The sequence below is a fragment of the Theropithecus gelada genome, chromosome 3, assembly GCF_003255815.1.
Source record: "Theropithecus gelada isolate Dixy chromosome 3, Tgel_1.0, whole genome shotgun sequence".
Classification (NCBI taxonomy): domain Eukaryota; kingdom Metazoa; phylum Chordata; class Mammalia; order Primates; family Cercopithecidae; genus Theropithecus; species Theropithecus gelada.
Window position 1 is genome coordinate 145,602,847 of NC_037670.1, and position 26,418 is coordinate 145,629,264.

Below are 26,418 nucleotides of genomic sequence, written 5' to 3' on the forward strand. Positions count from 1 at the left end.
AAAAATGATTGAACTTGATTTTTTTCAAAATTTACCTTTATAAATTGAATTTTGAATTTTAGAAAATCTTCCAGCTCAAGAAGAAGGCATGAGCAAATTGTTAGAATTTATTTCTGGCATCTTCTTTTTTTTTTATTTAGTGTGCTTTCGTTTTTCCCTCTTAAACTTTGTTTGCTTTTTCACTGTAAAGCTTAAATATTCTTCTGTAAGTTTAAAAGTTGTGCATTCTTTACATATATAACATACAGTGGTCACTGTTAATTTAAAACATGCACTCGTGTTTATGTTTTCCTGTTCATTTCTTAGACTTTTCAATATTTCTATCTGCTTCCCAACCTTGCCTTCTCAAGACTCTTTTGGTCTCTGTACCACTTGCCCAAATCCCATTATCACAATGTAGATTTTTAGTTTTGGTTGAAATAATCACTTGTTCCTTTTTTTGGTCTTTTTTCCCTCAAATACAAAAAAAAAACTGTATCAAGACACTTACCATCCTCACTTCCCCACACTGTTTACAATGTCCTCCTGGACTTGTTTCTTTTACGATTCGAGTGTTTTCAATTTGGGTCTGATGTCTTTAATCTTTAATTCTAAAAATTTGTTTTCATGATTTCTTGAAATATTTTTGCTCACTGTTTTTATTCTTCCTTCTTCTGTTGACCAGATTTGATCCTTCCATTTCTATTTATATTATTTGGCTTTTCTTATCTGCTTTCTGGAAGCATTTCTGTTTTCTAAGACAGTTCTTTAATCTTATCTTTTGAATTATACAATCTGTGTCAGTCTGTTTTGCATTGCTATAAAGGAACATCGGAGGCTGGGAAATTTATAAAGAAAAATGTTTATTTAGTTCATGGTTCTGAAGGCTGTACAAGCATGGAACCAGCATCTGCATGGTTTCTGATGAGGCCTCAAGAAGCTTCCATTTATGGTAGAAGGCAAAGTGGGAGAAATCATGTCACATGGTGAGAGAGGGAGCAAGAGAGATGCCAGGCTCTTAAACAAAGCTCTCCTGAGAACAAATAGAGGGAGAAGTCACCACCAGGAAGGCACCAAGCCCTTCATGAGTGATCTGCCCCCACAACCCAAACAGCTCTTAGCAGGCCCCACCTCCAACATTGGGGATCATATTTCAACTTGAGATTTGGAGGGGGCAAATACCCAAATTATATCAAAATCCTTCTTACGCTGTAGCTTTACTGCTATCTCATCTGTTGTTTCTTGTATGTCATTTATTTATTTAATGCTGCATGTATAACTTAAATGCTCATTTCCCTTCACTTAAAAACAAGTATATTTTTATTGACTTCTAACATTTTTACCGTATTCCTCTTTGTTCTTTTTAATGATTTCTTTTTCACATTTTATTTTGCTACTATCTTCTATTATTTCTTTCAGTATATTGCTCATGCTTATTTTAAATTCCTCATCTATCAATTTTGGCCGTATAATATATGTTGTTCAGTTTGTTGCCTTTCTTTTGAAGTAGGTGTATTTTTTTGTGCATTCCCTATATTGTCATTTGAGCTTAAGTCCTCTTGCAGACATTATTTGTGTTTGGGGAAGGTCAGTCCTTTCAGGTGAATCCAAGGAGAAGGGAGAGAATGTGTTCCAAACATGAAGAAATAACTTTTGGTTGCTTCCCTTTGTAGCCAGGTAACTTTCCTGGTCAGAATTTCACCCCCTAGACTCTCTCAGGCATAAAAGCACTGGGAGGAAGCACACCTTCCTCCATTATACATCATCAAGCTTGGGGGTTGACAGACAGTAGGTGGAGGAGTGAATGCCACATGTGACCAGTAACTCCACACATTTTTTTCATCCTCTCTCCCAAGAAATTCAGCAGTCTGAATCCCGGGCCTGGGCTTAGCATCCTTAACAAGGAAGGAGCAACCAATGATTGTCCTAGGGGAAGACACGGGAGAGTTAAGAGGAAAATGAAAACATTTTCCTTCAGCCTGTTGCCTCAAGTACCCTCCAACAACACCCGTCCCCCAACTCCACTTATCCCTGACCATGGCTACCACTGGTCAGACCAGTTCGCGATAGCTCTAGAATCCCTTTCAAAGAAGTATTTGTTATTTGTTCTTTGTTATCAAATTGTTGCTTGGATCTCATTTCACCTGGGCTAGTGAATCATCTTAACAGGAAACTGAAGCTCTTAGATATTTTAAATAATTTTTAAAGTATTTTTCCTCTTTTTGTTTAAGTGCCGCTCCCCCTACCCTGGTACAAATAACAGGCTAATTTTTATGATAGTATTTATTCATGTATTTCCTGAAAATAAATCATGAAAAAAGAAATCTCCTTGTGATCTGGTTTTCTTTAGATTTTCATGCTTTATTCGCTATTTCCTTTCTTATTCATGTGTTTGTCTTTTCTGTGAGACAGATGGAAGCTGTGGTTGTAGCACAGGAAAGCATGCAGTTCTTGTCATTTTCATCCTCTCCTTGGGATTTATCTTTTCAAGATCTTGCCTGATTATTCTGGACAATACTGTTATCTCCTCTCAGAGGGAGGTAGTGCAGCTTCCTGGGTCAATGCAGAGAAAGCAATTGTTTCCTTACTAGTCCAAAGTTACGCTTGATGATACAGATAAGTTTCAGAAAACAAGAGGATATTCATTTACCCTTCAACTGATGTACTTGTTATTTCAGTTAAAACAAATAGATTATAACTCATCTGTTAAATTACTTAACCATCCTCAGAAATACTGCTTTCTCCTGGTATTTTTAGATGTGAAAAAATACATAGAAATTTCACACTGCTAATGTGAAGGACAAAACCAAAACCCACTTTAAAAACTACCCACGCTATACCAGCATGTTATTAAACACTGTTCTCAAATTCCACAAAACATAATTTTGTGTGTGTGTGTGTGTGTGTGTACTGAGTCCTGAATTCAAAGCCCTAATGACTTAGTTAAATCAGTAGTGATTTATGTACTGTGTGATGAGGCAAGCCCACTAAACTAGTTATCAGTGGCCATTTATAGAACATTCTGGCAGCTAAAGAAGGTATGAAGGCAATAACAGATATAACTATGAGCTCATTTATTTCCAATTAGGTCTTCTGCTGAGATACTTTATCTTTTAAAGCTTTGTAGAGAGTAAAAAAAAAAATCAAGAAATGCAAATTTGAGGAATAATGGAAAATAGAAGCTTTGTAAACTATTTTTAATACCATTCTATAGAATAAAGTATTTAAAAATTTAAGCGTTAGATGTTTCCCAAGGATGTTCAAACCTAAAAGCAGAGGAAGATGTGAAAAAGAAAAAAACTGCAAATGTGATATTTGCTCACTATATCGATTGATCTGATTTTAAAACAACTCTATTTGTTGCTGTTAAGACAATATCATTTACTTGATGAGTATAATAAATCCAATTTTAAGAAATATTTTATTTAAAAATGTCTTCCCTTAAAAAGCTCTCAACTGAATTATAAAACACTTCAGTTTGTATCTATAAATTCAAGAGTAAATCCCTTTCACAAATATTCTAACTATAACTTTTGGTTAAATGAATCTATGTCTGTCTTAAAAAACAGGTCATATAGATTAACTGCAAGAAATGTCATAAATTTAAATTTGGTTCTTAGAGCGAAAAGTCACAAGTCATCCCTTCATCCATTGTAAATCACAAAATAAGTTACCCAACAGAGAGGCAACTGTAATATCTGTAACGTTTTATGATGTCTGAAGATTCTTTATACTTCTGACCATAGTTGACTGACTGTTTTTATGAAAATGTATTGCTGAAGAGATTTGTGACTTCTGGCAGAAAAGGTTGTCAAAAGCCTTATTTTGTCCAGTCAAGACATAAATTAAATTAATTCATTGTTTGATCAGCCATCCCATATTTGAAGACGTTAGATGTGTTGCTATTCCATATTTGACATCAGATATAAAGTTATATGAAGATGATTCCTTGCATATAATCAACTCCCTATAAGTGTCTCTTCGATTGAATTGAATCAAAGGTCATTTAAAAAATTTTAACTGCATGCATGAAGAAATTGCCTGAGTCTACTTTATCCCTAACTGCTGTAAGCCAGCCACTCTACTTTGCAATGATATATACATGATATAGATAAATATTATATAAATGATCATTTGTTTTCCAGTAAATGCAGTATTCAGATGTCATAATCTGAATTTCTAGATAAGGGCCGCTTTGATAGAAATAGGGAAGTCTGGGATACCATAGCCTTTTTTCAAGTCAGATTTGTGAGTTCTAAATCACCAACTCTCTACCACCACTGCCATGGCCTTCAGGGGACCATTCTTCCATCTCCAGTGCCTGCAGTTCCCTCTCACATCAATGCAATCAACAAATGTGCACAGAGGGCAGAGGAGAACTGTGGCGAAGAAAGGAATGTTGTTATGTACAAGATTCCTTTTTAAAAGATGCATATATCCCTTATTCATTTTGGAAACATGACACAGTTGCAGGGATGAAGTTAGCCTCATTTGTCGTCAATATTTATGCAGTGCCTTTGATAATGTTGGGTGAGATCGCTCATATATTCCCAAGGTAAAAATGAGTAATGTCTTTGGAAGAAGGTATAAAGTGACAGTATGGTTTTTCAACCTTAGGAAGTGTTCTCCTGATCTTCATTTTATGTCTAAAACTGCAGGCTATGAAGCAGACCTTGTAAAAGGCTTTTTGACTGAGCATCTGGCCCTTCGCTAGGCCCAGGAGATTTATGTCAGCTGTAGAAAGAATGTGAATAAAAGTCTTCTCCTGAGAGTTTATAAAAAGAGTTGATGTATTACTTAACCTACTTTTGCTTGAATTAAATTTTAAAATTGCATCAGGGTGTTCATTTTAAAGTATGATTTTTATATAAATAGAAATTATAAATAACCAGCATGTAATTGAATAAACTTGTGACCAAAGCTGACTGACTTTAAAAACTTTTACAATAACTGCAAAATAATCAGCCACATTGATGTTAGATATTATTTCAAATATACGTTTGCTCTAGTAAAAGAGTCACTGCCTTGTAACTGTACATGATTTTAAAGTACATTAATGTAGAATAACTTAATTATTTTGCACTAATACTCTTTATGCCAACTTTGTGTCTTTTTTTAAAAGCAATTCATTCACTCATTCATTTCATTCCTTCATTCCCAACTTAGTTCTATTAAAAGATTTGTCAAGTCATTTTGTACATTCGTCATTTTGTACATTCATTAATTCTGAAGGCTGAACTTGGATTATTATCCTAAATGTAAAGAAAACTATTCTTTAATGATGATCATCTTCATTTGGCCAAAATGATAACTTAAGCAGATGACTCTAAGCCTCAAAAAGGCAAGCAATGTGTCTGCATCTCCAGAGCCTCAGAGAGTGCCTGGCGCATGGCAGATGCTCAAAAATGTTTATCAATGAATCGTTATCTATCATCCTCATTGTAATTAAAGGTACCTCATTAATAATAACTTATTAAAAACTGCCATTTGGGGAAAATAAGATTTAAGAGCAGGTTCTACAACAGAAGATAGTCGTATGGATTTACATATTCCATCGTTGTTAATTCAAGCATATTTTCTCTTCTGAACTAGGGTTGTGAATGCATAGATATATGCAAATATAATTAACTAAAATAATGCTTTATATAGGTAGATATATACACACACACACATATATGTGTAGATATACCTACTATATATATGTAAGGTATTATAATGACAATGTAAAGGTAAAATCTAACACTAATGAATGAATTTGCTAATTATTATTGCATTTAATACTAGAAAATCAGTAGGCAAGTGTTAATTATATATCCAGAAAAATGGAGGTGAGCTAATACTCAGGGATTTCAGTGTGAAATCAGGTGAGGTAAGTTCATTCCTTCTTCCCTCCTTCAGGATACTTGAAAGATCGAAAAGTTCCTCAATAGTACTTTGGAGGATAGAATGTGTGTTTCCCTTCTCAGCTCCTCCCCTTCACCTGTCCTGTTGGGAGCCTGCTTCTCTCTGAAGCCATCAAGGGAAGGTATATGCTGGGATGAGGATGGGGCCCGGTTGAGGACTTGAAAAGAGCAAGTGTTGTTTCTCTGAACTGGATCCCGGAAGTGTATGCCCCGTGAACTTCACAGAAGCTCTTAAAAATTAATCTCTGCAGGCTCTTCCTCTTTCTGCCATTGGCCAGCACAGTAATGCCACTTGGATTTCTGTTACGCCTTGCTGATCACAAGTTTATAAAATAAACAGATGTTTAGAGTAAAACCCAAGCCTGGGAAAAGAGGTCTAGTGTAAGCAATCTTTCAAGGCACTTTAAGCATCTATAGAGAGCAGCACCCTCTTAATTTTTTAGTTTCCTATTATTTCTTTAATAGATGAGCCAGCTAAGCCGTAAAGATGTTCAAAGACAGAACAGCTGTATTCCCTTTCTTCACTACCCTCCATGCAGAAAGGATTGTTAAGATGGATCTTTGGGTAATGAACCATGAATTAAGGCAAAACTCCCTGCGATCTTCTAAATGTTTTCATTTCTGTACAGGCACCTAGAGAGTTATTGAATTTAATTTTATAAATCTTTATCCCTAAGACTTTAACAACAAGGCTTAACTGAGTTTTTCATCACTGTGGTAATGTTAAATATCTTCTGATGACAGGAAAATATATTGGAAGGAAAAAAAAAATCACATAAAGTCAGCAAACAAGAGAACAAAAACCAAGAGGAAAAATCTACTTGCCTAAATCTTTTTGAAATCCTTAAAAGAAGAGATTATGCTTATTCTTCATTTACATAGGAAACAAATCTTTAGTGCTTGGCATAGTACCTAGTATTCAGCAGATTCAGGGAGAGAGAAATGGATTAGAATAGAGACTCCACTCATCAAATAGCTGAAAAGAATAATTAGTAATAAAAATAACTCCTTTACAAAGTGGTATGTGAGTGCAAGGTAATAACAGTGAAAATAATGGCAGTAATTGTCTCCAAAAATTAATTGCTTTAATGCTTAAGTTTATTGCAGAATATGTACTCAGTGGGGAAGTTAAATGATTTTTACACTTTTACTTTGGGTATAGAAAAAAAGTAAGTTTTTACCAGAACATTTTGAAACTTATTAAATGTATATCATTTTTGAGATTTTTATAAACAATATCCTTTATTCCTTGAGATCTGTCTCAAAGGCTGTGACAAATTCTAAATATAAAATATCCTCAAATATGCCAACTAGGTAAACTGATTTGTCTGCTGAAGGAAGACAGGCTTTTGCTCCCTTCAGGAGAAAATCTGACTTGCATTTGTCTTACGTGATTTATTCATTGTAAGTTTAAAATGAAATACAGCCTTTTTCCTTCCACATATTAAAATGTGGTTTCAAATTTAGAAGAAACAGCAATCTTTTTTCACCAAGGAAGCCTACATAACTGTGAGATGGAGCAAAACAATTACTGTATTGCCCCCAAGTGGTCTTTTTTGCTATTGTACAAATAGTCTGAGCTGTCCAATGGCAAAAGGAAAAAAGGCAAAAATGCTTAGCAAAGCATGGACCATTTTTCCCCCATTGAATTATACATGTTTATTTTAAAAAGTTATTTTATAACCCATAATTATGGTAAGAAAGCCATGCTTTTAAGTAGATTGTGAATGATAATAATTCTTCAGTACAATTTAAGTTACCTAGGCTGCACAATTATTTGGAATGATTTCAGCATTTGTCAGCCACTGGACATTGTTTTTTCACTTAAGAACAGTTTGTAAAATTTAATATGCAATGCTATTAAAGAATGATGTCACTTAGATGACTATACATTAAGAAAATTCATTTTTCCAGCTCAAATTCATATCATAAAATATAATAATTTTTTCTACGGAAAAGTTAAGCCTATTAGTCATAAACTTGTGAGTGTACATTTAAGTGAAGAAATGTACATTTTATAATGTTTTTTTCATATAAGGAAATTCAGTGATATTTTCTAGAGCTCTTTCTCCCTAAGGAATTTACTTGAGAGTGGTATAAATATGCAGAGTACACAAATATAGGATACTTTTTATGGCATATTGACTTTACTTAGAAGAAATGACTTATAAACATGCTATACTGTCTTATTTGTAGATCAAACAAAATATGTCAGGGATGTTAGATTGATTTCCATAAACCTCTAGTCTAAGCCAGTCACCACAAGCTCAAAAACATCACCCTGTCCCATTGCCCAAAAATTAAGGCCTAAACTTTTTTCCTTAGAAAAACAACAAAAGGAGCCGGGCGCGGTGGCTGAAGCCTGTAATCCCAGCACTTTGGGAGGCCGAGACGGGCGGATCACGAGGTCAGGAGATCGAGACCATCCTGGCTAACACGGTGAAACCCCGTCTCTACTAAAAAATACAAAAAACTAGCCGGGCGAGGTGGCGGGCACCTGTAGTCCCAGCTACTCGGGAGGCTGAGGCAGGAGAATGGCGTGAACTCAGGAGGCGGAGCTTGCAGTGAGCTGAGATCGTGCCACTGCACTCCAGCCTGGGCGACAGAGCGAGACTCCGTCTCAAAAAAAAAAAAAAAAAAAAGAAAAAAAGAAAAACAACAAAAGAAAAAAGATTTTGCAACACATAGTTTTAAACTTACTACATAATCCCAGTTTTAAAATTACTCTACAGTTAGAGCTGGCATTTTATACTTAACGTGTAAGACTGCACTACTGTTTCCATGAATCTTTTGTGTTACTTCTGTCTGATTACAACCTGAACCTCAAATCTGCTGTTAACTGGAATTCCTTTCAATTGTCTAAATGACCTGGTATTATGATATAGAACTGAACAGCTGTGTTTTATTTCTCTGAGTGCTACTGAGGCAGCAGAAATGGATTCTCTCCCAGGATTCTTCAGATATATTTTGTTTTCTCTACCTTCTGCAACATAAAGACATATTTCATTGCTTTTGTTAGATCTCTATGGAGTGTCTGCCTATAAGGTGGTCATTCTCTCATTGCCTCATTGACTGACACAGAGCATTCCTATACACATCACTGTATCCTCTTTGTTTCAAAACAATTTGTCCTTTCACTCCCTATTTCTAGCCTGTAAAAACTGTTCTTAGAAGCTCAATGAAGCAAGTCTTTAAAATTTAGAGAAAGGGACTTCAAACAGGAGAGGAAATTCCAGGCACCCCTTTATTTACATATATATCTGTAGCCATAGGCACTATGTTTCCCCTCCACATCAGCTTCTTCATATGTGGTCTCTAGTTTTCCAGAATCTAACAGTTCCAGGTACCATAGCCTCATCAATCTGTTTAAAAAAACATACTGTTCCAAACTGATGCTTTGGTAGAAATTTCTAGTAGAATAACTTCTGAGTAACTTCTACTAGAAAATTTTTCAGATATATTGAAAAGGTATATGAATTTTTCTATGTGCTTGATTACCCAGATTATCTACATGAAGAATATTTGTTCAAATCACACAGAGAGAAATCATTACTTTAAACTCAGAAGTCACAGAAGAAAAACATTATGCTAAGGAAATATATTTCATTTTCATGCCTTCAAGGAGTTACTGTTAAAGAAATGTGATTTTAAAATATGAATAGGATGATGATGACATCCTTTCAGGCTGAGTAATAAGCAAATATCCAATTGCATTTTTACTTTAAAGGAGAGAGAAATAAATCATCAGCATTAGATCTACAGCACTGGATATGCAGCAAAGAAAAGAAAAATCCCAAGCCATAGTTCTACAGGTCTGGGGATGGGTGTGCAGTAGGAAAGTCCTTGTACAAACTCTGTGACCTTAGACAAATCTGCTAACATCGATGGACCACTTTCCATGTCTGTAAAATAGGAATGGTTTTCCTATGAGTTAAATTAGCCTTTTGATTCCTGCTACAAGTATTTACCAGCTACCTCCTATATGATAGATGTTATGTTAGGCTCCAGTAGCATAGCAGGAAACAAGGCAAAGTCCCTGCCTTTGTAAAGTTTATTCTTATATGGAATGACAGATGAAAAACAGATAATGAATTAATTATACACATATAAAGAAATTCGGATCGTTACGAGTATTTAATATATCTAAGAATGCAGTGAACAGGATGGATGTTGACTAGGAAATAACTGGACTGCCCACTTTATGAGAGGTAGAAAGATTGCCCTGAATAGGTGAGATCTGAGCTGTAATTCTGTAATGAGACTAAATGCCATTTGAAGAGATGACAGCGAAATATTCCCAGCAAAAGGACAATTCCAAAGTTAGGAGAGTCTTCACATATTCACAGAATGCCACAACCACTGACTGGGTAACATGTTGAACACAGGGTGAGTGGTAGAGAGATTGAGAGAAAGGCAAGAGCCTAATCACACAGGAGTCAGGAAAAGTAAGAAATTGAATTTTTTCCCTGTAGGCAAAGGGATGCTTCTAAGATAGTGAACAGGAGGTTATCATGATCTGATTTACTTTTTAAGCCCATTCTGCTGCTGTGTGGAGAATAGATTGAAGAGAACTGTGAACAGAGGCCGAGAAACCAGTTGCAAGGCCATTCAGGGGTCCAGATGAGGAGCAGGGTGGCTTGACCTAGGTTGGCGAGGTGGTCATCTAAAAATGGAATGTGGATACGTTTTGAAGGTAGAAACAAGAATTGGTATTGGAGTGTGAGAGGCTACAGACAGAGGGTTCAAGGATGACTCTTCAGCCATTATTTGAATGGTGGTGCCATTGACTGAGAGATCAGATGGGGGAGCCACCAGTCAGGAGGAGGAATGGGAAAGAAACGTGAAATGAGGAGGTGGAGAGGCACACAGGTTCCTGTTCGTACAGCAGTTTACCTATTGAGGCTGGTTCTTACTCACCTACCCCTTCTCAGGCCTTGTCTTGTTTGCCCTGTAACCTGACTGAAGGCCCTACCAGAAAATTTCTCTCCTGGACAATTTGGTGATTCTTTTCCCATTCACTTCCTCTCTCTACCTTTCTTCTCCCCAGTCACTGCAACCCCTATTTCCAACAAAAGTATCCTACCACGTCTAAATGAACAGAAGAATAACAGTAGCTATTTGCCCATCCTAGTGTGACAGGGAGGTTCCCACAGCTTCAGGTACCCATTGCTATAAAAACAGTCCTGGCAGAGGTGCCTGTTTCTCAGCCACCATAAAATCAGGCGTTATTTTCAAACAGATGGTGCCTCAAATCACAAGTCTACTTTTTTGAAGGATAGTAGAGTGGTCCAGTGTGATGTATTCAGATAAGAAGGTGAGAAGATGCTTATCAATCTATTCAATGTTTGGGATAGAAGCCAGAGTGAAGTTAGAGAAGTTTGAAACAAAGAACTCAAATCAGAATTAGAAAGCCTTAAGTTACATTCTAAACACTGAAAATAAAAAAGAAAAAAACACACGAAGTTCTTAGATCACCTTCATATGAGAGGTTCATGTGAGAAGGAGATGCAGGTTCCATTTCAAAAAGAGGAGAAATGAAGACAAAATTTAAACAATGATAAAAGGCAAATTGAATCAGTCAGCTTTTGCAGAGCAAATCACTTCCAAACTTAGTGACTTCAAATAAGCATTTATTTCTTTTGGTTCTATAAATTGTCTGGATGGCCTCTGCTCATCTCTATAGGCAGATGGTGGCTAAGCTTGACTGAGTGGTCTAGCCTGCCTTCACTCACGCTCCTGCGTATTGGCTGGGTATCAGCTAGGTCCACTGGGATGACTTGGCCATGTGCCTGTCATCATCTTGCAGTCCATCTAATGTTCCACCACACAGTGGCAGTTTCAGGATTCTTAAGAATTGCAAGAGCACAAAGCCACTTGAAAAGGCCAAGTCCTTTTCAAGTTTTTGCTTGTATAGTAGTTTGAATGGCCACCCCCAAAAGGATATGTCCATATCCTAACCTCCAGAACCAGTGAATATTACCTTGTTTGGACAAAGGGCCTTGGCAGATGTAATTAAATTAAAGATATCAACATGGGATCTTCCTAAATTATCCAGATGGGCCCTGTGTATGTCCTTGGAAGAGAAAGTCAGAGATTTGACACAGAAGAGAAGACACACAAAGGAGAAGATACATCTTCACATCTTCACTCAGGTGAAGATGAAGACAGAGATTAAAGTTTTGCACCCACAAGCCAAGGAATGCCAACAACCACCAGGAATTGAAAGAGACAACGAATGAATTGTCCCTAACATCTTTAAGGGGAAACGTGGCCATGTGGACATATTGATTTCTGGACTTCTAGCCTCTAAAACTGCAAGAGAATAAATTTCTCTTGTTTTAAGTTGTCAACTTTGCAGCAATTTGTTACAGCAGTCCTAAAAAGCAAAAAGAGTTTACATTACATTTGCTAAATATCTCATTGGCCAAAGGACATCACATGAACAAGCCAAGATTCAAGGGGTGAAAAAATAGACTCCACCACTGGATGTGAGAAGTTGCAAAGTCACACTGCAAAGGAGTGTGCATAGTGGGGTGGGAAGAATTTGTGACCACTTTTTTGCAAACTGCCACACTAATGAAAATAAATACTTTCATGTTAGGGCAGATTACCAGCAGGTTTAGCAGGATGTAATTTAAATGTGAGAACAGGGAAATATTTAAACTGGGGGCAAGAGAAAACTAGAGAAGTGGGAAGTGGGGACGAGTATCTTGACTGATGACTTATCGACTAAAAGAGAAGTAAGTTTATAATGGTTATATGTCCTTCATCAAGTAAGATATAGAAACAGTATAATTTCACCCACAATAAATGGGTTGAAAATTCGTGCATTTAATCTATATCTTCTTGCATATATAAGTTTGTTCATATGACATGAAGCCAAAACAACTCAAGGAAAAGCAATATTGAATATTTCAGTAATCATTCACAGCTAATTTGACTCATTTGTACTCCAGAACTCTTTGGGAATTCCTACTCTGTGCTGGGCCAAGTGAAGAAAGACTCAAAGAGAAATATTGGTTCTTGCTTTCAAGAAACCCTCCAGTAGGGGAGAAATATGTATTTATAAATAACTAATACAGGGCAAAATGCAAGGCATGATTCAGAGTTGCAGAGATAGTGAAGAGTAGGAGAGAATTATTCAGGCTGGAGAAAGGGAATAGGTTTCATAGAATGGATGGTGTTTTAGCTGTGCTTGGAAGAATGAGTAGGGTTTCTTTAAAAATGAAGAGGGATGTTTACATTTGCTTTGCCAAGGCAGCATGAATCATGCAGGTGAAAACATAGGTTATAGTCTTGAAACTATGAACTGCCTTATTTGGCCAGAATTTGAATGTCCGTAAGAGAAGGGAGAATCCTAGGGTGGCCTGAGGTGAGAGGGATGGGGAAGAAAGGAAGAGAAAAAGACACAGGATTTGTGGTAGGTTAGACCAGATGAAGATATACTACAGATGAAACCTGAAGAGCTTGAATTTCATGGAATGTAAAATGTAAAGTGACACTACTGTCATTTTACGCTTCTGAATGTATTCTCAGATATGGTCTTATTTGAAACTTTTTTTTTTTCTTTGAGACAGAGCCTCTTTCTTCACCCAGGCTGGAGTGCAGTTGCAAATCTTGGCTAACTGCAACTTCTACCTTCTGTGTTCAAGTGATTCTCCTGCCTCAGCCTCCCAAGTAGCTGGGACTATAGACGTGCACCACCATGCCTGGCAATTTTTTTAGTATTTTTTGTAGAGATGGGCTTTCGCCATGTTAGCCAGGATGGTCTTGACCTCCAGACTTTGTGATCCGCCTGCCTCAGCTTCCCAAAGTGCTGGGATTATAGGCGTGAGCCACCACGCCTGGCCTTATTTGAAACTTTTAAGAAACCCAGGAGATAGGTTGATATGTTTATATACACTCTATGGATGAGGAAATAAAGATTCATGATTTAATGAAGAGGACAGAACTAATAAATGTGATTAGGATTGGGACTCAGATCTCCAGTGACTAAAATCTCGCTTAGTTACCACGGACAGCTTGTAGTACTGCTCTGCATTCCCCCCATAAAGCTTGTTGGCTGCTGAACTCAAGAGCTCAATGCCTGAGGCAAGGATGCTACCTTCAAGTTTGTCCTTTACACCCTTGAGTTCTATGCCTACCTTCATGAGCTGATGAACTGTAAGTGCAAAAAGAGACAGGTTTTCTTCTGTAAAAGCAAAGCTGAATATTTATAACATTCTTAATATAGGACAATCAACTTAAAACATTTCAGATGAATTAAATGTGGGTATAACAACTTTCAAAATTTGGGGGGAAGCCGTAAAACCTAGAATGATTCTGCCCTGGGATTTCTTTGCAAGTGTCTTTGTGTTCTTGGTCTAACTGCAGTTAAGTCAATGCCTGTGTGTGAGGTTTCTGTGAGTTAGATGACTTGCAATTCCAATTAGTTCACCCATAGTCAAAGGCCTTGACCATATGTCAAAAGATTGACAAAGGAATACAGGTTTAATTTTTTTTTTTTAAAGTTTAAGAATTGGGTATATCACTTTTTGAGTTCTCATATAAAAATAATGTACTTTGTAGTAAAAAGGATAAAGGTACTTCTACTGTTTACAGCTTATTTTACTATTGTGTGCATAAACGTGCATGCGTGCATAATCATCTATTGATTAATTGCTATGTCCTTCAAGCACAAATGAATTAGCACCTTATGGTTTTATATGCTGACTTGGAATGTTCAAGATAAGTTCAGCTACAACTGATTCATATCCTTCTGTAAATGTTGGGGACTTCTGTTCTTTATGAGCAGGGAACTGACATGATTGGAACTGGCCTTCATAAGGATGATGACTGGCAACAGTGGAAAAAAAATATTGAGGGCAGGGAAGTCAGTAGTCAGTACTCAGGGCACACGGAGATGACATGGATTTGGGCTATCTAGCATTATATTTGACTAGATGCTAAATCATGAACTTTTAAATTATGCATAATTAAGTACCCACTGAAAATCCAGCATGTAAAGGAATGAATATTGTTTGGTGTGAGAAAGGTGTAAGGTAACTGACAGGAGAAAGGTGTGAGAAAACAGCAGAGTTGTCATAAATATCCTATAGATTCAACAGACTTTAACACCACAGCCACTTAAAAGTTAGGGCAAATTGCTCTATCATGTTCTTTATTGTACAACCAGAACCCATTATTTTTTTTAATAATGAATGCGTTTCCTTTTCTTTTGTGATTGACCGGGAGACTTAATAAGACTTAAAAGAGATACCCTGCATAAAATATCCAGTATATACATTGAAAACATTTTCCCTTTTTACTTTCTTAATCGTTTGAGAGTATTTAGAGATATGAGATAGGTATCTTTCTGCCAAATGAGTCCTTATTTGCAAATTTTTGTACTGCCTGTAACAAATATTACTTGGTACAAATATTACTGGATTTCAATGTCATCTTCTAGTCAAGATAATTAATAAAAGATGGATTGTTTTCAAACGAGCTGTCAGAACTTATTTTATTGGAAGTTCAAAGAAGGCTTGGTTTTGACTTTAATGGGAATAGTTGTGACCTGCTCGAACAATGGCATTCGTATAAAGAAAATGAGCAGGCGTATACGTAGAGAGTTCAATGATAAAATCTTTACAACTTTAGCTTTTGCTCTTTGCTATTAAATCTCTCTGCTCCTTTATATCCCACTGAGAGATTCCAGAAGGGATAATAAAGAAAACCTGCCAGTTTTCTAAGAAGGTGGAATATAATGCAATCAAGGGTCTATCATTCAAAGCAAATAATTAAATTTTTATTCTATTCACAGCCTTTTGTATTTCTGTACTCTGCTTCTGAACAATTCCCTTATATGCTTGTGGGAGAGTTTAAAGTTTTCAGCTGTGAAACTGATTAAATTATACAGAATCTACATTCTGAATTTCCAAGTTTAATATATGCTATAAAGTTTAGGGCTGTTAAGAAGTACGAATGAGTAAAATTATTCATGTCACTGGAAACAGAAAACTTATTTAAATATTGGAGTTTTTAATATAATTCCAAAGAAGGAGTAAATGTATCCTAATTTAGGTTCAGCCAATTTGGTTTTCTGTGGTTTACCCTAAAGCAAGCCAATTTTCAGTGAACTAAAACAAATGATGAGAGGATTTATATTCTTAAATCATTTGACGTAACATGAATTTTTTTCTTCATCTAGGCAATTTGATTTAAGTTGCAAAGAAATATTCTTAGTTTTTCCAAAAGGTAATTAGGCTACATAAATTCTCAAGTTGTTGAGTTGTTAATTGTGTGGGTGTAAAGGCATGTGCTTGAGAATTGTGATAGTTTCAAACACATTTTAGATAAAAGTAAAAATACAGATGATTCATTCTTCTGGATTTCAGGGTCCATCCATAGTCCTAAACCTAATATGATCAAAATCACAAAGGCAGAAGTAATGCTGGGGCTATGCAGCAAAGCAGATTGGCTTCAACACCCGTGTTGGTTGCCCCCAGCTGTATTACCTTAGGCATGTACCTTGCATTCTCAACCCCAACTTTCTTCATCTGTAAAATGAGGATGATGAGTACCACCTTCATAGCATTGCTATGAATACAAACAAAGCAGTACATGTAAAATGCACGGTGTCTGCCACATAGTGTCAGCTTGGCTAAGGGTATTATTAAGGTGATTATTATTAAATACAACATAGAAAATTCTCTCTCTCTCTCCCCCATATATATATACACACACACGTGTATACATATATATACACATGTATATACATACACACACACACATATGTATATATATATTTGAGATGGAGTCTCGCTCTGCCACCCAGGCTGGAGTGCAGTGGCATGATCTCGGCTCACTGCAACCTCTGCCTCCCAGGTTCAAGTGATTCTCCCGCCTCAACCTCCCAGGTAGCTGGGATTACAGATGAGTACCACCATGCTAGGCTACCTTTTGTATTTTTAGTGGAGACGGGGTTTTGCCATATTGGCCAGGTTTGTCTCAAACTACTGACCTCAGGTGATCCACCTGCCTCGGCTGCCCAAAGTGCTGGGATTACAGGCATGAGTCACTATGCCCAGCCAAATTATATTCAAATACAACATGTGCATTAAATTAAAAAATTACGTCACTACTTAGGTTTGTAATTTAGTCATTTTTCTCCATTTTTCTATCTTTTTTTCTCTTTCTTCTATTGTTAAAAATCTGATTTTTTTTCTTCTAAATTAGCTTCCTCTTCCAAGGGTCCACGATGCTCACCAGCACTTCATTTTCGGCCACAGCTCTCTCAGATGCGTTTTGGAGTGGGGGCAGGCCGCCATATCCAGAGCTGGATGTCATATGCCTTTGGGGATCCATGATGACTCCCCAAGGGGCTCAGAGGCACATGGACAATTTTGAGAGAATCAGTGCCCAGACGTTCACCTTTCATATGGATCATACATTGAAACTTTCTAAAGTTTGATTTTGCTGAAAAGATACCTCTTAAGCAGGTTGCTATCTCCCATTCTTTTTATACATCGTTCTACTCTTCAAAAGAAAGACCCAGCTTTTGCTAGCTCTGATATTATAACGATGGTTACTCAAAGGTAAAAAAACATTTGCAAAAAAAAAAAAAAAAAAAAAGCGAAACAGACAAATTTAACTATGTTGTTCTTTAGAGCAAGTGAAGGATGCTAATCACTAGGTAACAAATCCTTCACAATTCAGCTTGTTTTCAGTTCTTTGTTTTTAACAAGATTGAATATTTCATGATAAACCACTATGTAATTTTGAACATATACCTTGGAGGGAGTTGAAAGAACTGAGCCATGTTGCTATAACTAAACCCTTCCGTCCACAACTGTGTATTTATGTGAACAAATTTTCTTCATGCTTATATTTAAAATAATATTAATAATGATGTTGAACCCTTCTTGTTCTAGCATTAAGTGATATTCTTTTAATGGATATATGAATTAATCGAATAAAATGAAATGGTCTGGGCACGGTTGCTCACTCCTGTAATCCCAGCACTTTGGGAGGCCAAGGCAGGTGGATCACGAGGTCAGGAGTTTGAGAACAGCCTGGCCAACACTGTGAAACCTGTCTCTACTAAAAATACAAAAATTAGCTGGGCATGGTGGTGCATGCCTGTAATCCCAGCTACTAAGGAGGCTGAGGCAGGAGAATCGCTTGAACTAGGGAGTCAGAGGTTGCAGTGAGCCGAGATCGTGCCACTGCACTCCAGCCTGGCTACAGAGCAAGACTCTGTCTCAAAAAAAAAAAAAAAAAGAAACAAAGAAAGAAAAAAACCGCATATCTATCTTGGAAGTTGCATTAGGTCATTCCTGTGTTGCTATAAGTACCTTAGACTGTGTGGTTTATAAATAAAAGACATTTAATTGGCTCACCGTCCTGCAAGTTGTATAGGAAGTATGGTGCAGGCATGTGCTCAGCTTCTGGAGAGGCCACGAGAAGCTTTTACTGATAAGAGAAGGCAAAGGAGGACCAGGCATCTCACATGGTGGGAACAGTAGCAAGAGGCGTTGGCAGGGAGGCACCACACTTTAACAACTGGATCTCCTGAAAACTCATTCACAATGGCAAGAACAGCATCAAGCCATGAGGGATCTGCCCCTGTGACCCAAACACTTCTCAACAGGCCCTACCTGCAACACTGAGGATTACAATTCAGCATGATATTTGGTGGGAACCTATGTTCAGAGAAATCAGAGCTGCATTTCCAATACAATTTTACTTTTTATTCTAGAAATTATTTAATATGATTTATAATGTATTTCTCTTGTTCTGACTAATTATGTATGACCAATAATTTTAACTATTTGGAAGAACTTTTTTTTTTTAACTTAGAGCCATATGGTCGCTGAAATTCTAAAGTTTAAATTTATAAACTTTTTTTTTCTATTGAGAATTATAGGACAATCAAGAAATATATTTTTTCCTTTTTTTCTTTTTTTTGGGTTGGAATCTCCCTGTCACCCATGCTGGAGTGCAGTGGCACAATCTTGACTCACTGCAACCTCCGCCTCCTGGGTTCAAGTGATTCTCCTGCCTTAGTAGAGACGGGGTTTCACCATGTTCGTTGGGCTAGTCTTGAACTCCTGACCTCGTGATCTGCCCACCTTGGCCTCCCAAAGTGCTGGGATTACAGGAGTGAGCCACCATGTCTGGTCCCAAGGACTTTCATATATAAAAATATTAGTATGAAATTCTGAGGTATTTGGGTTACTTCAGATTCATTTTAAGAGTTCTGGCCAGGCATTATTGACATTTGAAGGCAACCCAAAGGTGCATCAGTAGATGAAGGGATAAACAAAATGTAGTATATGCCTATAACAAATATTATCCAGCCTTAAAAAGGAAGGAAATTGTGATACATGCTACAACATGAATGACCCTTGACAATACTTGCTAAGTGAAATAACCCAGTCATGAAGACACTGGATTATTCCACTTATATGAGGTATCTAGAGTAGTCAAATGCATAAAAACAGAAAGTAGAATGTGGTTGCTGGGGGCTGGGAGGAGGGGAAAATGGGGACATGTTTTTGGGTATATAATTTCAGGTGTGCAAAAAGTTCTAGAGATTGGTTGCACGATAGTGTAAAAATACTTAAAGCTACTAAAGTGTACACTTAGAAAGAATTATGATACATTGCACGTTACAGGTATATGACTACAATTCAAACTTTAAAAAATAACTTTGCAGTCTTCACAGCTGCATTTTCTCCAATTATCATGTTTATCCACTTGCTAATTGCATAACACCAAAGCCCCTAAAAGCAATTATTTCAAGGTAGAAATTTTGCAAAAGAAAATGAAACAAAAAATAACCCCTTCATTACTCTATTTCTCAGTTCCAACAATAGTGGAAATATTTTCTATTTTCATGCCACCTACTTTTAGTCTCGGTTTTATTCTTGAACACCTTATTATCCTTGAATTTTTTAGGATGCAAAATATCAACAGCAAGCTTGAATACTGGTAAGAATGAGCTATGAACACGGGTGTGTAAATATGTCTTTGAGACCCTGCTTTCAATTATGCTGACTGTATACCCAGAAGTGGAATTGCTGGATTGTATGGTAGTTCTATTTGTAATTTCTTGAGGAACCACCAAATTGCTATTCAAGTGGCTGCACCATGTTACTTTTCCACCATCAAAGCACAGGGATTCCAGTCTCTTAATATCCTCACCAATGATAATTTTCTGTTTTGTTTTTGTTAGTCACCATCCTAATGGGTGTGAGGCAATATCTCACTGTGGTTCTAATTTGCATTTCCCTAGTGAGCAGTGATATTGAGCATCTTTTTAATATGATGTTGGTGCAAAATGACCTTAAGTACCAATATTCCTTCATCTGACTTTAGTACCAATATTATTTAATCTGAGAAGATGAAAAGTTCTTTCATACATAGTAACATTGAGAGAAGCCCTGGTGTACTTTAGTAAGGTATAATGCTGTTAAACATGACATTCTGCTATGGTTTCTCATTCAAGAACATTATTTTGAAAAACCCTAATACTGGTAAATCTTTCATCCTCCATTCTAACTCATAGATTAAATTTTCTCATCTCCAAAATTCTCTCAAACAGCTATAAGCTTCTGTTCTTCAAAGGTTTTATTACAAGACACCAGAAAAATTTATATTCTCCTTCTCTCACGAGATGTGAGCAAGAGATAAGCATGCTGTCCTGAGGAAAGTGATGTTACCCAGAAACTACAGTAAGGTGTTTCTCTTATCAAGGTATCTGTGGTTTCTGTAACATCATAGGTTTGTTTATTCAACAGTATTTACTGAATACCTACTTAGCATTAAGCACTGGAATCCAGAAGATAAAATGGGACAGTTCCTGAACACCCCCCTCCAAAAAAAAAAAACAAAACAAAAAAACAAAAAAAACCCCTCACAGTCTAGCAGAAAGAGCAGACAAGAAGGTCGGCAAGTTTAACACGGAACAAATGACATGTGTTGACACTGAGATCAATTCAGCCAAGCAAGGTCTTATGGGAGGATGGAGAGAAATAATGAGGCAGAACCCAGAGCATAACATGGGAGGAGTTGTAAAGTATGTGGTGGAATGAAGTGGACACCAAGGACACCTTGGAAAAAGATATCAGACATGATCGAAGTTTTTCTATATGCTTTTAAGTGCATTCTGTTGCTCTTATCCTTCCATTTTTAATTAATTGAAAATTTTAGTCCACCCACTTGTATCTGAATAAGTTTCTTGAATGGATCAATGTTGTAAAAATGTAAATACCTTACTAGTTATTGCCTGAATTTTACACAGGTACAAACAAATGATGGTGTGTTAGCTGACTGGTTTTACGACTGTGATCTTACAACGTCATTTTCTATATAATTTATTTTGCACTAAAAGTTACACTGAAGGAAGAAAATTTATAGTTTATAAAATAGTTTCATGTCATGTTAAAAGTTACAAGATGTTCTTTTATTCATATTTATTTTATTGCCAATGTACCAATTTCCTTGCGAACTTACATTCTCACATTTATTTAATTCAAAAGCATTGATTGGAAGTGTTGATATGGAGAGGAAGAAGTCTTCTTAATATTTAAGTTCATGGCTTGACTGTTTTAAATTAGCAGCGAAGGTGAAGGTGCTCCTTCAGGTGTTTGTGAGTTAACAAAGTGCCTGAGTGAAATTGTTCAGGTTCCGGTGGCATTTGAATGGAATTAACATCAAATAATTTCAGATTTGACATTGTCTCATGAGATCATTGAGCATAGATCTGTCATTCTGCACTGAGACTCACAGAACTCATGTAATTTGACCAAGGAAATACAATTAGAGTAACAAATTGCAATGTAACCGGACACTCAAAAAAGTGGTTCACTTAGTCTAAGTGAGTGAGTTACAACAACCGATACAAGTTGTGCTTTCTTTGGGAGACTTTGAAAGTTTATGATTTTTTAAAAATTCATATTAAGCATTCACATGATTCTACTTTCATTTCTGGCATATGTAGTTTGCTTGCCACTATACTGAATGAATGTGAAATAAGGAATCTCGCTCATCTGGATTTTTTTTTTTTTTTTTTTTTTTGAGATGGAGTCTTGCTCTGTCACCCAGGCTGCAGTGCATTGGTGTGGTCTTGGCTCACTACAGCCTCTGCCTCCTGGGTTCAAGTGATTCTCCTGCCTCAGCCTCCCGAGTAGCTGGGATTACAGGTGTGTGCCACCATTCCTGGTTAATTTTTGTATTTTTGGTAGAGATAGGGTTTCAGCATGTTGGCCAGGCTGGTCTTGAACTCCTGACCTCAGGTGATCTGCCCACCTCGGCCTCCCAAAGTGCTGGGATTATAGGCGTGAGCCACCATGCCCAGTTGTCTTGTTTTAATTAATAAAAAATAAAAGGCACTGACATGTACTGAATACAGATGTGCTGGGTGGTGGAATTCCTTATGTACATTCTCTCATTTAATCTCAGCGATACCACTATAAAGTAAGCACTGTTATTGATCCCACAAAGTCTCACAACTTTGGCACAAAACCAAAGTTGAACCTGGACCTTTTTACCTCTAATGTCTATAGAGGTAATACCTATGTACTATGCAACTTGTCCCCCAAAGCACAGAACACAGGGCTTTCTAAAGGCTGCAGTTCTCTCTAAAAGTTGAATTGAATGGCATCCCATATTTAAATGCTCATTGTTACATTAAGAAATTAAGAAATAATCATTTTCATTTTAGAGAAATAAGTGCAACCCTAAGACATTAATTTGCTAATTATTCTTCCTCATGGAGATATAATCTTAAAATTAATCTTATTTATCTCATATGCTACATAGACATTTCCAACTTTCATCTATTATTAACCTTAACCTCTATGATATTCAGGTAACATTAAACTAGGAAAATGCAACAATGTCACAAATAAACCTTTCTACATAATGTGGTGAAATGAGTGAAATATGATGAGTTACTTTTACTTGGAAAAACATAATGTTACTCTGCTTTGATTCAAGGGTGTTAACATTTTTAGTGTTAGCAATAATTTGTTTTCTTTTAATCATACAATTATTACATTTATTTTCCTTAGTAAAATGGAAAAACATCCCAATTGCCAAATACTAATGACACATTCTTAGGGTCTCTATGTGTAATCTTATTAGGTTTCTGTTTTCAGCTGGAAAAGTTTATGAAGCCAGTATTTGTTTATCTTGGGGGAATTTTGCTTGTGCATTGAGAAGACACATTTGCCATTTTCCACAGGCAATCCAGGCCAATATTTGTCCTTCTTTATCATAGCAACAAAAGTTTTTCACTTTGCAATCCTGTGTAGTCTGGATAGATTTAGTCTGTTTTTCCAAAAACATTAATAGAATACCTGCTGCATGTTTTTTCAAAAAATATTTTTTGTTCTTCATCTTTAAAAGAGTATGTTTATCCAGAGAAAGTTTATGAATCAATATGAGACTTGTTTCATATTTTTAAAAAATATCCACTTGAACTTTGATATGAAGCATCATCAAGAGGTAGTTTTGTTTTAATCATTTTAATATTTAAGCAAATAAAAACAGCTGTTTGTGATACTAACAATTGTGTTTTTAAGATGACACAAATTGAGCTTCATTCCCCCTTTTTTGTAATACCTCCGTATACTCTCTATCCACATGAAATAATTAAGAATTAAAACATTAACAGGACACTGGGATTCTCTCAGAATCTTATCTGGTTGGCTAGATCTTGCACAGAATAATGGCATGAGGAAAAAGCAACTTTGATACATTTATTTTTGTTCTAATATACCCCCAAAATTGATAATAATACAAAACTAACATTTGAATTTCATACTTTAACATGACTTTCGAATACATTTTCTTCTAATTTGGCTTCACATCTCTCTGGTTGGTAGATATTAGTCCCAATTTAAAGAGAAGGACACAAAGATTCGGAGGAGTGAGTGGCAAGCCCAGCTCACCTAGTGAGTAGAGCTACAAATGAAACTTCAGAGCTCTGATGACAAGACTTGCATTTTCCATGATTAGATGCTGTGAAATGAGGAAAATAAAATGGAGTAAGCACTTCTAAAGAAATTTAAATTATAATATATTTAAACCTTTCTCTTTCAATATACTTGTATCTTAGATTACCAAACTTACTGATTAAGGGTTTTTTTTGGGGCGTGACAAGTAGAGGTAACCTAGAACAATCCTTCAAATTGGTCACCTTGAAAATGATAGACAAACTGAGGCTGTTGTTTTAACACGTGAATCCTTTACTTTGTTCACAGCTGCAAACATTTTTTGAGACATTCCTGAGAGCCAGTTCACCTCATCAGGCTTTTGATATTATGAAGGAAGCAATTGGCAAACTCCTGCTAGCGGCTGAAGTATTCAGTGAAACATCTACTTTGGGACCAAAGACCTTCCATAGGTAAAAACAAATTTTAATTTTAAAAAAGAAAAGAAAGAAAGAAACCTATCTTTTAAAAATTGTTGGTGGAAATATATCTTAATTATCATAAGTAGGTGGTACTTGGAAAATTTTATGTTAATACACAAATATGATCTTCTAAACATATGTGGCCATATTTATAGATCCTCAAACTTTAGAACATGTAACAGACTCAGTAGTATCTAAATAGTAGTAACAAGAAGTAAAGTACACATTTTAAAAGTTAAGCTTTTAATTGCAGCCCCCTTTTCAAGCGCAACTATTTCTATCATAGATACCTGGCGTTGACTAGGTATAATCTTACTTATATGTAATAAATTTCATTCTCAAATATCCCACTGATTTCATAATGCAGAGCGGAAAATGAAGAACTTCATTAACAAAATTCAATAACTCCTATTCCCATATCTGTTACTTGAATATAACTTACTGCCTTTCTTCTAACGAAATGTTAAATCTAGTATGTCAAAAAGTGGGGGAAGCACATCAATTTAAACCTTATCATAATTTATACATGAATAAGTGCCTAGCATGTAGGAGTAGGAGGGTTTTCTTCTTCATATTTAGGTTTCCATGGATTAATTTTATTGCTTAGTTTAATGTGTCATGAAGATTTAGGTGTATTTTTATTTTCTGTAAGAAATAAAATAGAAGCCAAATCCAAAAATTCATCACATGTAATTTTACATTATCCAAGCCACTGCTCTTTTTAATTAGTAGACATTGAAATTTAACTATAGTAAATATTAATGTGACACCAAATGAGAGTAAATGTAGCAAGAGGATATGGTTGTTTTTGTTATTTTACTTTAAGTTCTGGGATACATGTGCAGAACGTGCAGGTTTGTCACATAGGTATACATATGGCATGGTGGTTTGCTGCACCCATCAATCCATCATCTAGGTTTCAAGCCCTGCATATATTAGGTATTTGTCCTAATGCTCTCCCTCCCCTTGCCCCCCTCCCCCCAACAGGCCCCAGTGTGTGATGTTCCCCTCCCTATGTCCATGTGTTCTCATTGTTCAATTCCCACTTATGAGTGAGAACATGCGGTGTTTGGTTTTCTGTTCCTGGGTTAGTTTGCTGAGAATGATGGTTTCCAACTTCATGCATGTCCCTGCAAAGGACTTGAACTCAGTCCTTTTTATGGCTGCATAGTATTCCATGGTGTGTATGTGCCACGTTTTCTTTATCCAGTCTGTCATTGATGGGCATTTGGGTTGGTTCCAAGTTTTTGCTATTATAAATAGTGCTATAATAAACACACGTGTGCATGTGTCTTTACTTTTATGGTACCTTGTGTTTTCATTTTAGATGCAGATTCTGCTTTCAACTTCTAACTTTTGATATTGGTTATGGCAGTTTCATGCACCCTGTAGTGCTCCAGGTCAGTATGCCAAAGGCCTCATGAGTGATGTGAGCTTCTACCTTGTGGTGAAAGATCAGTGTGTGTATGTTGTTGTTGTTGTTTTCATTCATAGTAACCATTCAAAAAATAGCAATTTGCAAAAGTACTGTAGGCTTATATTCACTGTGGTTCAGAGAATTAACTAGTATGTGGAGAATCTATGAGTCCAATCCTGTCTATGTGTCTCTGTAAAATAAACATGAAGTTTTCTGTAGTTCAAGTACTATTTGTGAAATAAATGTGGTATGAAGTCAAGCATGCATTAATGGAAAAAAGAAGATGTGTAGATAATAGAAAGTAACAGATTATCTGGTGTATTTACATGAGGTTATGAAAAGATAACCTTTATTACATATAGATATTTAGTTTAAAATTGGTTTATATTTAATTTAAAAAATCATGGGAATTTTTGAAATTCTTTTTCTGGTATAGATATGTGTAGAGTGAAGTGTTTTTATCTATTTTGATTCTTTTCCTTTCTCTCAAATTAAATACAGTCATTCAGATCATCTCCCCCAACATATTTTTTTTCCTCTAACATAGCCCTTAGAAGCAAAAAGATAAAAAATAATTTATTAAATTAGTCTAAGAAAGTTGTACCTTGGAATATGAGGTGGGAAAAAAGGAAGAAGGGGAAAATAAAATTATATGTAACTAGAAATCAGCTTTGTATAACATTTATGTGTCTCAAACTATTATACAGGTAAACCAA

The 26,418-nt window shown here is 36.1% G+C and overlaps 1 protein-coding gene across 2 annotated transcripts in view; it reads left to right on the plus strand.

Moving 5' to 3' along the window:
* CPED1 (cadherin like and PC-esterase domain containing 1) overlaps positions 1 to 26,418 on the plus strand; it is a 310,570-nt gene that overhangs the window by 111,022 nt on the left and 173,130 nt on the right. For both annotated transcript variants that reach the window (XM_025380614.1, XM_025380615.1), the window contains exons 8-9: positions 24,134 to 24,276; positions 25,613 to 25,685. In XM_025380614.1, coding sequence (XP_025236399.1) covers positions 24,134 to 24,276; positions 25,613 to 25,685 — 216 coding nt within the window. The remainder of the gene's footprint in view (positions 1 to 24,133; positions 24,277 to 25,612; positions 25,686 to 26,418) is intronic.